The sequence below is a fragment of the Oreochromis niloticus genome, linkage group LG10 (assembly GCF_001858045.2).
Source record: "Oreochromis niloticus isolate F11D_XX linkage group LG10, O_niloticus_UMD_NMBU, whole genome shotgun sequence".
In the NCBI taxonomy this organism is placed as follows: domain Eukaryota; kingdom Metazoa; phylum Chordata; class Actinopteri; order Cichliformes; family Cichlidae; genus Oreochromis; species Oreochromis niloticus.
In genome coordinates this window covers 31324752-31338780 of record NC_031975.2, presented here as the reverse complement: position 1 = coordinate 31338780, position 14029 = coordinate 31324752, and the positions used below count along the sequence as shown (strand labels likewise).

The following is a 14029-nucleotide window of genomic DNA, read 5'->3' as shown; positions in this document are numbered from 1 at the left end:
CATCCACAGTTGTCTTTCTTTAAATATAGGAATTAATTTACAGGATAATAAATAACTGGTTTTGGTTTAGAATTAATTCACATACTTCACATACATGACACTGTAGTCTAAAATAAGTGTGCACATTTTAGTTTACACTGTTATGTATGATTAATCTTTGTTTTCTGAGTTACCTTAGTTGCAGCTGCTCCAGTCCCTTAATTGAGGAGCCAAGAGGTGGAAAAGAGGCGGAGCGAGCCTTGATGGAAGCTGCAAATTGGTTCATTCCATAACTCGGGACCATGGGGGGGAATTGGAGTTCATTATGTTAGTTTCAGTTAGGTTTTGTGTGTTTTACCCCTTTTTGTGTTTTTGTGGTCTGATCAGCCACTATTTAAGTTTCCCCTTTGTCTCGTTTAGTTAGGTCAGTTTGTTTGAGTTATCAGTATGGTTTGTTAACTTTCAGTAGAGTTCTGTTATTTTGACCTCTTTTATGGGCCCAAGATTTTGATTCTTTTTGCATGATTTAACCAATTATGTTTTTGGGTTAAATAAAGAATCCTTTTTTTTTGGACTTTAACCTGTGCCTAAGTTTTCTTCGCTGCTCGGGCCATCACAGGCAGACAGCAATGAGGTAGATTGAATCGTCTTGCGTTTCACGCATGCGCAGTACTGGAACGTAAGCGTTTTCGGCTGTTTGGATGCACAACTCTAGTTTTTGTTTTTGTTTTGTTTTGATGTTTGTTTGTTTGTTTGTTTGTGTTTTGTTTTTGTTTTTTTGCTTTGTGTTATTCTTTGCTTCGAGCCCTGTGTACAGGAGCTGCATGCTAAAAGATCTTTTGTTCAAAGGGTTGGTGTAATAAGCATATGCTTCAGCCAATACCTATTGATTAGCCTTCTCTCGTGTTTCTTGTTTTGTGGTAATCTTTATTCTGTATTCACTGAGATATTTAAATGCTAATCAATAAATCAAAAATATCAAAATAAATCAAACTCTGTGAAAACGACTGAAAACAATGGTGTGTATGCGGAGCGTTTTCAGGCGAAAACGCCATTTTCAAATCTATCCGGGCTAGTGTGGATGTAGCCTCAGAGAGGTTGTTTTCCTTAGCAATGGGCCATCACTCTCCAGCTTCTGCCCCAATTCAAGGATCTGTCCTCGGCCCTGTTCTTTGTACATGCTGCCATTGGGATTAATATTTAAAAAATATAACATTTCGTTTCACTGCTACGCCGATGACATATAAATTTATTTCCCTTTGGCATCAGATGTTTCTACTTCTCTGCCACCCCTATTTAACTGTCTAAATGAGGTCAAAACTTGGCTGTCACATAACTCTCTCACACTGAACGAGGATAAGACAGAAGTTATAGTTTTTGATAGTCACACCCGCTGGAACAACTGATGCCCTAGAGCCCCTTGCTAGCCATCTCTCACTCACTGTTAGAAACCTTGGTGTTTTCCTGGACAGCTCATTCAACCTCGAGAAACAGATCTCCTCTGTGGTAAAAAACAGTTTCTACCAGCTGCATCAGATATCCGAAGCAAAGCCGTACCTCCCTTTGAAGGACCTTGAAAAGCTCATTCACGCTCTTATCACTTTCAAATTAGATTACTTTAATTCCCTCTACTCGGGCCTCCCACCTTCCTCTATTCACCTGCTCCAGTTGCGCATTTCTTAACTGATACTAGAAATGATGCCCACATCACACCAGTTTTAGCCAACCTACATTGGCTCCCTGTTGAATATCGTATCAATTTCAAAATTCTCTTGCTTACCTTTAAAATCTTAAACAATTTGGCTCCCAACTATCTATGCGAACTCCTCCATTTGTATATCCCTAATAAGGCACTTAGATCTTCCAATCAAATGCTCCTGACGCAACCGAGGTCTCGGCTGAAGTCCAGAGGTGATCGGGCCTTTGCTATCGTAGCACCCAGACTCTGGAATAACCTCCCTCCTTATATTCGTTCCTCCGAGTCCATCCAGTCTTTTAAATTGCGACTCAAAACGTATTATTTTAGTCTGGCTTTTGATTCAAACTAGTTTGTTATTTTGTGGCTAGTTATGTTGGTTTTTTTACCCATATTGTTCATATTGTTTCCTGCCCTCCTTTTAACTGTTTCTTTTTTATTCTGGCTTATGCTATTGCTCTGACCGACTGTGAAGCACTTTGGTCAACTTTGTTGTATTATTATGTGCTATAGAAATACATTCTGATTCGATTTGATTTCTTCTGATTTCGGTGATGTAAGGAGGTGTTTGCAGCACTTTTGGAACATGAGTTAAAGATGAACACAGAGAGGGAAACACACTGCCTGGTGTCTGCTACATTCAATCCAGTCTCTGAACTCTGAATAAACCTTTGTTTTTCTGATGGTTGTTTGAGGTTAACATTTGTTTAACAGCAAAAACATAATTGTTTGATTATGATCACATGTTTTGCAGACATGTGTTCCTGTGCACCGACACCATTCTGTCACCAGTTTAGGATTTTTTTATAGCGATGAGTATCCTGTCAGACTCAGCTGGCCTTTGTATGAAATGTGACGTTTCACCCAGAATCTAAAACTGACTGTAATTAATAACAGTGATGACATAAATGCTGCTTAGTATTAGTTATTCTATGATGGTCAGCAGAGTCAGAGGCTGGGCGGATGTGTCTCTAAAACAGCTGATTATCATTTCAGAGGCTGGACAGATCCTCACGTTAACCATGAACAAGGCTGCACAGAGAGCTGAGTTCAATAATACACTTTAATCCAGACAAAGTCCCACAAAAACATCAAAGAAATGAGGTGTGATATCACAGAGTGACCCAGGCTCTGCAACAACATGACAGGAAGCTGCAGCGCGTGCCCCTGAAGGAGTTCCATCCAAACAGCAGGGCCGACACGGCTGCAGTCAGCAGGTACAAAGGTCCACGAGGAACAGCTGAATGACCTCACAGCGGAAAATCATAACGGTCACTTTAAAATTTTAATAACTCGTCAGCGCTGAAAACGCAGTGTATTTATAAACAGGAAGTACTTCAGTGGGTTTGACTAAAGGGGACACAGAGCAGTTTCTACTCTTTTTTTAATAAACATAACATCATAGAAGAAACAACTGATTGGTCAGGACTCCCGTGTCCTTATGATCTGTACCCTTATTGTTTAAAATTCAACATACTTCACAGAAATTTAACATGCAGCTTTAATCAGATTTGACCTTCGGTGGATTCATGCACAAATATTTTTCTTCTCGTCCTTTTTTCTGAGAGATTTGCTTCTACAAATGTTCAGATTTCCCAAAGCACAACAATGAAAAAATTTCACTGTACAGAAGGTAAAGGTAGAGACAGCATCTCCTGTCAGCTGTGATCATCCTGCTGTAGTTTGAAAGAATAGAAGAAAACATTTATTTCATAAAGAAGTACATAAAAAAGGATTCATATTTATTTTCAACATTGTAAACCCATCCATCCAGCAGCATCGCTGTGGTGCACAACCCTGTTCCAGCTGTCAAGGGTGAGGTACACCTGGACAGGTGTAGCACAATGAGACAGCCAGGCATTCTGAACATGCATGTGTTTGGACTGTGGGAGGAAGGCGGAAGGAGAAAGGCGCGAGCCGCCCTCCCTTCAAGCTTTGACAATACAGCTGTGAGTTGATGGAATTCTTGATTTATTCGGTTAAAAGTAAAAAATCGTCCCTCCTTCCTATGTAAAGTGAAATGTTTGTGCTTTGTGAAAGCCACTACAGGGCTCGAGACCGGTTCCCAAAGTCAAAGAAATAAATAGAATAAATAAAAACAGATTTGTGCAGGTAGCTAATCATTTTAAAATCATCCAGCCCGAGAGCATCAACGGGCAAATCAACACGGAAAAGCTTTTACTTTAAGTATATAGCGCTCATCTTAATGCACTTAAGGTACATAGCCTACTATTTTAAAGAGAGAACCTCAACAATCAGATGATCCCATAGAAGCAGCACTTGGCAATAGTGGGGAGGAAAAGACCTCCAGCGGAACCAAGCTCACTTTGCTGCAGCCATTGTCTGCAACTGGTCATGAAATCAACAATTCAGGAGCTCAAATCACAAAATTAAGAAAAAATATATCAGAATTTCTGTTAGAATATTGTGACTTAACAATTTGACAGCTTTGTTTATAATTCAGTTACAGATTATTTGAAATAAACACCATCTCCTCCATCAGTTTGTTGGTCCTTTTTCATTTTAAAAACAATTCCAGTATTCAGACTGACTGCTGCATATATACTGCAAATCCAATCAAACTCTGCCCAAGAAAGAAGTTCCTGTTTCTTTTTAGCAGTTATTGTTTTTTTTAAAAGTTCTATGCTTGAACAAGTTGGAAATGTTTCTCAAGAAATTACCAATGCCATTAATGAGACTTACAGTTGCACTGCAGAAGCAGTCAGTAAATGTGTGGTGCAATGAGGAGTCTGTAGACATCCTCAAATAAAAAACAGCAATCCCACATTTCCAGCCCTTGTCATTCATGTGGCCTTTGACCCACTGAGGATCTATAGCATCCTAGAAGATGACTCTGGAGGACTTGGACTCGTTCTCTATGTGCACTTCCCTTTCAACCCTCTCGGCCACCTCGTTATCGTCTTCTCCCACTCCATCTCTTTTGAGGATCTTCAGCGGCCACCAGAGGGAGCCATTACGGCGGTCTCGATGGATGGTGCGTTCTGCTGGCCAGCAGCTGGGGCCACTTTTATCGCCCGTGAGGAAGTAGAGCAGAGCATTGAGCCATGCGTTGCAGGAGGCCAGAGGTCTGGTGACCTTGTAGCAGATGGAGACGGTCTTCATGGCATTGCAGCCGCCAAGCTGTCCCCGCCGTAGGAGCAAGAAGAGCGTACGAGTCACATGAAAGGGTAGGAAGCAGAGCGCAAACAGCAGTGTGATGGTGACGATGGTTTTAATGGATTTCCGCCGGCGGCGGATGTAGTGTGAGTACTGTGAGCCAGAAATAGAGACGGAGGTTCTCTCGCGCCCTCGAACTCCTTCCACAGACCCATCACCCACCGGTCCATCCTCGCCACCCTCTATTGAACTGGGAGGAGAGCGCAGGGTCTGAAATATTGTCCGGACCACATGGGAGTAGCACCAGGCGATGATGACGAAGGGCACAAAGAAGCCTAAAAGGTGGAGAACAATGCCATATGGGACGTAGTCTGCAAACTCCTTATCTATGGCATCATCCCAGCAGTTTATGTACCCATCGCCAACCTGGTCTCCAGTCCTGTTACCATCATCGCTCCCTTCTCCAGGCTCTACAGCCTCACCAGCTCTACGCCTAACGTATCCGGTCTGGGCGAACCTGAAGATGGGGCAGGTGAGAATGAAGACCACCACCCAAACTAATGCACAGATCCCCTTCACCACCCGCTTACTTTCCAGTGTGATGGTCCTCATCGGATGACAGATCCCCAGATACCTGTGGAGAGACGACAAGTGGTCAGTTCAGTCCATCAGTTTAACCTCTACACATCCAGCATGTTTCACTGAGGTTCATATAAACTGTTATGGAGTTTCCAGCCAGAAATAACAGGAAACTCAGAAAGTCAAAAATCCATAGAAGAGTTGACCTGAAAGGTAACAGCTTCTCATTTCAGTTCAGCACATGATTACTAAAATACAAGATAACCTTGTAGTGTTTTTATGCAAATCCGACTACAACTTATCAGGTGATCCAGCTAACAAACTAACAGATAAACCATACCTACCTTGGAGGTAGTGAGCTAATGAGCAAATGAGAACTAGCCTTTATTTAGTATTGACTGATGACCATAATGGCAGGTTCAGATTATCAGGGGTCAAATTATCAGCTAAAGCTTACCCATTCAAACCTGTTGAACAATTATATGGCTCTTTAACAGAATGGCTTTTGGGTAGGTCAGCAGTTTACTTTGATCACAAGCTTTGAGGTCAAACCCATCAGCTCACCTGTTGCAAACATTTGACCAACTTCCGACGGGCTCAAAGATCAGAAGAATCTGATAGCTTGCTAATTTCCTGTTAGCCAGTCAAAGTTCAAATAGCAAAGATAAGAAATCCATCAAAAATTAACATTACCAGGAAATAATATGAGTAATTATTTGTTTGTAGTGTCGGTGATGTTCCTGAAAGTGTGCTTCTGGTTATGAGCTGGAGACAAAGAGGGGAGGAGTTGGATAGCTGAGTTACTAAACCAGTCTCATAACAGAGACTGTAAAGTTGAACAATTACAAAACCATTTGATAAACAACAAAAAGCAAAAAGATGCCATCAAGCCGACTTTGACTTGAGCTTTAATGGCACCAACTGAAAATCTGTCACAACCAATTCTTGCTAAACTCTAAGAGCTGGTCGTGACAGGAAACTTAAATTAAACTCAATTCAATTCAATTCAGTTTTATTTATATAGCGCCAAATCACAACAACAGTCGCCTCAAGGCGCTTTATATTGTACAGTAGATTCTACAATAATAGATACAGAGAAAAACCCAACAATCATATGACCCCCTATGAGCAAGCACTTTGGCGACAGTGGGAAGGAAAAACTCCCTTTTAACAGGAAGAAACCTCCGGCAGAACCAGGCTCAGGGAGGGGCGGGGCCATCTGCTGCGACCAGTTGGGGTGAGAGAAGGAAGACTCACAAACTCTTACATTAAATCCAAATATTCACAAAACTTTCATTTATTTGTATTTATAGTGCAGGTTAAAGTTGGTTAAAGTTTAGACAACATTTATGCAGAAGATAAACTTTACATTTTCATTTTGCTGCTGTGTTTCTAGGCTGTCCTACCTGTGCACAGAGATGCAGGTGAGGAAGAAGATAGAGCAGTAGAGATTGAAGTAGAACAGGAAGCGTACGAGGCGGCACATGAAGTCCCCAAACACCCAGCAGTCCCTCAGCACATAGCTCGCCACCAGAAAGGGCAGAGACAGGCCGTACATCAAGTCAGTGGTGGCCAAGTTCACCATGTATATCAGTGAAGTGTTCCAACGTCGTCCATGATGCCAGCAGGAGCGCAGGAGCACCACCGAGTTCAGGGTAAGGCTGAAAAGGAAGGTCAGCGAGTAGCAGACGGGTAGGAAGACATATTTGTAGGATTCATCGATGCTGCATGACGGTAGAGGTAGTGAAGAGGTGTGCGAGGCGCCTGATGTGTTGAGATGGTTGCTCGCCACAGCTTCCGCCAGCAAGCTGATGTCTGGGGTGATGCTGGAGGTTTGGCTCAACCCCATGATGAACCGTTGAAGGCTATTTGTGGCAGAAGAGGATCAGTTCAGGTTTGTCTGGCATCATCTCAGCTCCTTCCAGTCTACTCCTTAACTATAGTCTTCTTCGGGATCTATCTATCTATCTATCTATCTATCTATCCTCGGTCTTGGCTCATTGTTGACTGATCCATGTCTCTGTGAGAAGAGAGGGAGAGAGAGCAAAAAAAACAGAGCCTTATTGCCTCATTATCCTCAGGAAAGCTTGTTCAGAATGTACCACCAACGTTATGCTGATGAAGACTCTGTCTCGCTCAATTAGCCCCTCAATCATTAATGAAACTTTCCAGAGACCATTCGTACAGCAGGCTGGTGGTCTGTTCTAGATGTTGGGGTCGGGTTCTTTTAAAGCCTGTATCACAATAACTGAAGAAGTGTGGGTCAAGATCCCCCGTGCAAAGCCGTTCAAACGGCTGAGTCATGTATATTTATGATCGAAGTCAGTATACAGTAGGGTAGAAACTCCACTCTGAGCTCTACTTTGAATTTATATACAGCACATTATAGTGGGTACGTGTAAAAACACAAAGTCTCTGGGAAGAAACAGCTGAAGTACAGGGTGTTATTTTTAGAGTATGTTCCATGTTTATTAGTTGAGCTATTAATGGTTCCACGTGCAGATTGTTCTTTAACCTCTGAACAGCGATCAGAGTGTCAGTACACATCTTAGGGTTAGGTTTTTTTGTTCTGGAATTTTTAACAGTTTAAAATGGTCAAATATAAATCTTATAAGAGAAGAACTGTGAGGCCAAAATAGAAGTAAGGGACTTGATTACAAGCTTTAGTGTGTTGCACCAGCACAAACTTGGTTTTGGTGAGATTGATAAAATTATGTGTTAGAGGTGGGAACTCTGGGATTTTTGCAACTGACTCTTTAAATATGTATTTCTGGGAGTTCCTTTGTCAAGGTCAAAACTATAGAGAGAAGAATATTTCAATCAAGCACACAGTTGGATTTAACTTTCGCGACACCTGTTTTATTGCTAATTGCAGCGATATTCAACACTGGAAAGAAGCTTGATGTGATGGCAGTTATTGCTGTGTGGAGGCATTGCAGAGATTAAAGACTCCGTGTTAGAAAAGTGAGACATTTCTCCATTGAAGTCAATTTAATTGGAAAGCCAGACAACAATGTGATAAAAATGTAAACCATCCCATTCTGAATTTTCTCAGTGAGTCACACAACACCAGCAACAAAACTTCTTCCAGTTCTTCACTTTTTGGTGTCAGTTCTTTCCAAAATACTGTGGCAGGAATTTCAAGGCCTTTATTTTAATTTGCCTGGTCCCAGGTCCTGATGTGACTGACGAGAAGAGCAAGCATTTTAAAAAACTGGGGATGGAAAGTAGTTGGCCTTTAGGTAAGACCAGAGCACAGCATTTCATGTTTTGATTGTTGAGCCACCGATTTTTGCTAAACCAGATGCCACTGCTGCCAGCTCTGTGAACCGGAGGTAACTCCTGTTACCTGTTCAGATCTCAACTGTTTTGGTACTTCACCCACAGGACATCCAACCGTCTCCTCTGCTGATGCCTTGTACACAGTTTTTGGTCTTGTGAGTTGCCTTAATCATTCCACCTGTCTTAATTTCTTCAGTGGAGCTGCATTCACCCTTTCTAAAAACGATTCCCAAATAGTTCCCTGACAGCCAGACTGAATGCTCAGATTTTTCGGTCAACTAGGACCTCCAGTTCAGGTGCAGAACTCCAGGTCCTCTCCTTATTTTCACCATTGTGGTCAACATGAGAGCATCTGTGACCTTTGCTTATGTACTTTTCTGATTCCTTTTAACAAGCCAAATTGTGCAGGTTTTGGCAGATTGGGCACGTCATGCTGAAATTAACTTTAACTGTGTTTAGAAAAAGCAACTTTCGTAAATCATCTGTAAAACCAGGTGCTCCTATTTTTGCCTCACTTAGTAAATCTGGCCCTTGATTCCAAACAGGGGCTATCAGATGGGTTATCATGAAATTTTAAAGAGCATTCATGTTCCCCAGAAAAAAAAAAGATTTTGGTGATCAGTCTGCTTGTAAAAAGAAGTCTGAGTGTATAATGCAAATATTTTTACTGTATTGATCTGGTATTTATTTTACTACAGCAGCTAATATGATTATAAGGAGAAGGAGAAGCAAATGAGCCCACTGTACACCACTCTGATGAATTTATGGTCTCAGTTACCTTTAGATCTTTACCATTGTCCCATTAGAGTCACAGAAGCCAGGGCATGTTTCGGGCTGTGATTGTGATTGAAGTTATTGTTGCATGAAGTTCTACTCTCATCATTTAATTATGGATCATCCACAGAGGAAGCGATTTGATTTCCTGATGGGTGGGCACACCGTCACACTGGACATTCATAGGACATGCTCTGGTTGCCTCGGTAATCCTCTAATATTTGTACTACTCTGTGTAATGACTTATGCGACTCTGGAGAAATTTCTGTGTGCAAGGCACTTCAAGGGCATAATCCTAATTATGGTGGCCACAGTAGGGCAAACTGTTCATCTGTAGTATGTGCCGTTTACCTCACCTCTCAGTATATGGCCACATCTAGCCTGGAACAGGCTGTAAAAGTTGTGAAAGCAGTCTGAAAAGAGCCGAAAAGACAGTAAAGCTCACTTCTGTACAAGGACAGTAATACTGAGGTGAATTGTAGATAATATCCTTTACTTTTTTTATCAGTGTGCTGCTGTTAGCCTCTGTTAGATTCCACTGGCCTTTGTTAGCTGCTGTTAGCCTCTGTTAGTTGCAGTTAATCTCTGTTATCTGCTATAACTGACTCTCTGTTAGCTGCTCTTAGCCAGCATCAGTAAAAATAATAATGAACCATGAACTTTGCAGCTGGTCTTCAGCCACATTCTCCCTGTCTCCGCCCCACCCTTCCACTCATTTGAATACATTGGAGTACAGCTCTTTGGATCTACTCCCACTATTACATGTACCAAATAAGGAGCTTGTTAAGTTTGGGGTTTCTACAATACATAAAATTTTCTACTCATTCTAAAGGTCATATCTGGCGTTACCCCCACATCACAGTAAAGCCAGTCTGTTTCCCAAATCTGATCATAGGTTTATTTCTTTTACTGTAACTACAACAGCTTCCAAAACGTGTACCCTCTGTCACCCTCGTGACATCACATTTAGGAAAATTAGTAATATTAACCCTGCTGATCTTTCATCTGCCATTTACAACCTTCCATTTATTCACAGCTCCTCATCCCCTGATGAACTTGTTTCTTACTATAATGTCAACCTCCATACCCTTCTTAACATATTTGCTCCACTTAAACACCGAACTGTCTCATTTTCCTGTTCAGCACCATGGTTACTCTTATCCTGCGCCATCTCAAAGCTAAAGGACGCCAACTGGAACGTCTGTTCAAGAAAACCGGACTTACCATACACAAAGAAATGTATAACAACCATATCTTGTTGTATTGGACTGCATTGCTTCAGCCAAGTCTGCATACTATTCTGGTTTAATCAGTCCCAGTGAGAGTAACTCCAGGTCTCTCTTTTCATTGTTTAGTAAATTACAAAACCTCTGGACTCATTCCCCTCTCATATGGACTCTGCTGACTTCTGCAACTCTCTTATATCTTTTTTTCACTCATTAAAATCTCTGATATTCACCAACAACTTAACTCTGCAGTAGCCTTTCTGTTTTCCTCACTGTCTTCCTGTCAGTTATTTTCAAGTTTTACTCTTCGCTCCATAGCTGATGTATCAAATCTTATTCAAAAATCAAAATCATCCACTTGTCAGCTTGACCCTCTTCCCACTGTTTTAGTTAAAGCCTGTCTTACCTCATTGGCTCCTCTCATAACTAGTATTACCCACTCTTCCCTTAACGCTTGAATTGTTCCTTCATCTTTGAAAACTGCTTCTCTCATTCCAATTCTCAAAAAGCCTGGTGCAGACCCCAATAATTCTGATAATCTTCGCCCAATATCAAACCTCCCCTTTATTTCAAATATCCTTGAGAAAGTTGTTGCCTCCCAAACAGGCAGGAAAAGGACCCAATATGCAGGTTCACGGAGGCGGAACTTAAACTTAAAAACCACAGCTTTCTTGCTGGCAAAAGACTAAACAAAACCTAAACAGGGACAACTAGAAACAGAGCATGAAAAGAGAACACACAGGCCAGAATGAGGGACGACGCGACAATGAACGGGAACACACGCAGACACTAAATACAGGTGGGAACAGGGCAGAGAGCAAACACCTGGGAAACATGGCTGACACAAAGACGAGATTGGGAGGAAGCAAAACAGAATAAGCTGACCTTCAAAGTAAAACAGGAAACAGACTGGGCACAGAACTAAACCTAAGAACTATAATACATAAACAGAACTCAGAACACTACAAGTCATATACGAAGACGAAATCATAGAATAACAACAATAATACACAAAACAGTGGGTCACCGACCCAGGACTGTCACACCTGTAGCTTAACAAAATCTCACAGTTTCTTCATTAATATTGAAAATTCCCCCATCCGTCCTTCCCCGCAGGTAGTTTGGGTGTCATACATGACACTATGCTCTCATTTCAGTCTCACATTAATTACATGACCCAGTCTGCATACTTTCACTTGCGTAACATTAGCCGACTTCGTCCCTTCCTTACTCCCCATGCTGCTGCCATCCTTGTCCATAGTCTTATTACTTTCCAGATCGATTATTGCAGCTCCATCTTATTTGGTCTCCCCAATAAGTCCCTCCATAAACTTCAACTTCTTCAGAATTCTGCAGCTCGGCTCATAACTCGTACTCCCTTAAGAGACCATATTACCCCAATTCTTCAGCAGCTTCACTGGTTGCCCATAGAAGCCAGGATAAACTTTAAAATCTTAGTTCTCACGTTTAAGTGTATTCATAACCTTGGCCCTCCTTATCTCTGTGATCTGCTTCATATCACCACAGTTTCCTGCTCTCTCAGATCTTCATCTTGTTGTTCCTTCTGCTCGTCTTACCACTGTGGGGCACAGAGTTTTCAGTCGCTCTGCTCCTCGGCTCTGGAACTCTGAACTTCCTTCAGCCTTAAGAAATATAGATTCCCTTCCCTTATTTAAATCACAGCTCCAAACCTACTTGTTTAAACTGGCTTACTCGCTTTAATACAGATTTTACTTGCTGTCAAATCGTGTTTATTTTTTTTTATTTGTTGTTTTTTTGGATTTTAATCTATTTACTGTTTTATTGATATCTTTTTCTCTTTGTAAGGTGACCTTGGGTTTTAGAAAGGCGCCCTCAAATAAAATGTATCATTATTATTATTATTATTATGACATATATTAAAGCATGACCGAGTAGAACAGTGATGTCCATCTTGGCTGTATTCAAGATAGCAGGTCAACATGGCAGCTTCCAAAGTGACGCCTGCTTTTATGTATTTTTAATGGTTTAAAGTTCATGTGAATGCAGTTAAACACTAATCTACATATATTTATCAGTATAACAGTCATTTTTATATTAAATAAACAACACAAAAATTTTGATTGACTGAGTGTAAGCTCTAACACGCAAAGAAGAATAAACTGAAATGTGAACATGATCCAGAACCCAAAGTGAAAAACTGTTCTGGGGTCATATTTACGTGGATTAGAGCGATCCATGTTCCCCTTAAGACGTATTTTCATATTTCAGCATGATGATGCTAAACTGCATGTTGCATTTATTCCAACAGCTTCGTAAGAGAAGTCCGGTTGCTGAACTGGCCTACCTGCAGTCCAGACCTTTGACCAGCTGAGAACATCTGGAGCATCATGAAACCAAAACCAAGACAAAGCAGAGCCAGGACTGCTGAGCAGCTAGAATCCTCCATCAGACCGGAGCAGGACAACGATCCTCTGTGAGTCCAGCAGCTGCTGTCCTCGGCTCTCAGACGTTTACAGACTGATGCACAGTGGAAACATCAGTCTGTCCCAACTTTTTACAGATGTGTTGCTGCCATCACATTTTTCATGAAATAGTCTCAAACTTTTTATATGTTTTCTTTGTTCTGTTGTGTTTACGAGCTTTGCAAATCATTGCATTTGTCTGTTATTTACAAAAAGCCCTCACTGCTTTATTGGAGTTATATTGTTTTTCTTCTTCTTTATAATTAAAAGAAGGAAATGTAAGTTTCTATTTCTTTATCTTGCTCTCTAAACAAGATAATAGCAACAACAGAAGGAGAAAAAATGTAATTATAACTGAATGAAGGGTCTTCATAATTTATCACTTTCATTATGATCAGTTATAGCAATCATTCATTACTCAGTGAGCAAACACAGCATCACATCTGTAGGAGAACAGAGGACAGAAGATTAAATCCAGTCTGTATGTTTGTGGACTCACCTGTGATGGTATTAACTGATAGAAGCTGACAGCAGCTGTCACCTGGTGCCTGATTTTCATGAAGACATTTCTCCCGCAAAGTGTTGCGGACAAACTCGTCCACGCAAATTTAAGGCAGTGTTCGGTCAGATGAGTTTGAAGGATGTGAAGCGAGTCTGGCCTGAAATTGATTCTGTTTCATCTTCAGAGCATCAGCAGATCAGCGTTCCCACCTTCAGCCCCTCCTTGTCCCAGTCGTCCTCCGGGCCTCCACGTCCGGCTTGGGGTTCTGAAGTCTCCGTTTCGGGCCCAAAGGGTCTCTCGGGGCTTCTCCCCTGACCTTCAGCTTCTCTGTAAATAATTGATCAGCGTTCATTCAGCCACAACTGCAGGAATGAAACCCAATACAGGGACTGCAGCGGGCGAGGAGGAAGAGGGGGAGGAGGTGCTCACA

At 41.5% G+C, this 14029-nt stretch overlaps 1 protein-coding gene across 2 annotated transcripts; it reads right to left on the bottom strand.

Moving 5' to 3' along the window:
* Window positions 1–2720: 2720 nt before the first annotated feature.
* LOC100698100 (P2Y purinoceptor 3) lies at window positions 2721–13174 on the bottom strand. Of its 2 annotated transcripts, XM_019364046.2 has the most exons (3): window positions 12980–13174; window positions 6778–7391; window positions 2721–5426 (listed from the first exon to the last, which is right to left on the bottom strand). In XM_019364046.2, the coding sequence occupies exons 2-3, from the start codon at window positions 7218–7220 to the stop codon at window positions 4517–4519; spliced, it is 1353 nt and encodes a 450-aa protein (XP_019219591.1). In that variant the 5' UTR covers window positions 7221–7391; window positions 12980–13174; the 3' UTR covers window positions 2721–4516. The 2 variants fall into 2 exon arrangements, with proteins under 2 accessions (XP_019219591.1, XP_003457736.1); XM_003457688.5 differs by lacking the exon at window positions 12980–13174 and having other exon boundaries at window positions 6778–11202.
* Window positions 13175–14029: the final 855 nt, after the last annotated feature.

Bases quoted from the DNA above. Each gene is read 5' to 3' on its own strand.
- LOC100698100 (XM_019364046.2), bottom strand. From the start codon at position 7,220: ATGGGGTTGAGCCAAACCTCCAGCATCACCCCAGACATCAGCTTGCTG. The intron at 5,427-6,777 runs GTAGGACAGCCT...GTCTCTCCACAG, and splicing joins ACCTGCATCTCTGTGCACAG to GTATCTGGGGATCTGTCATC.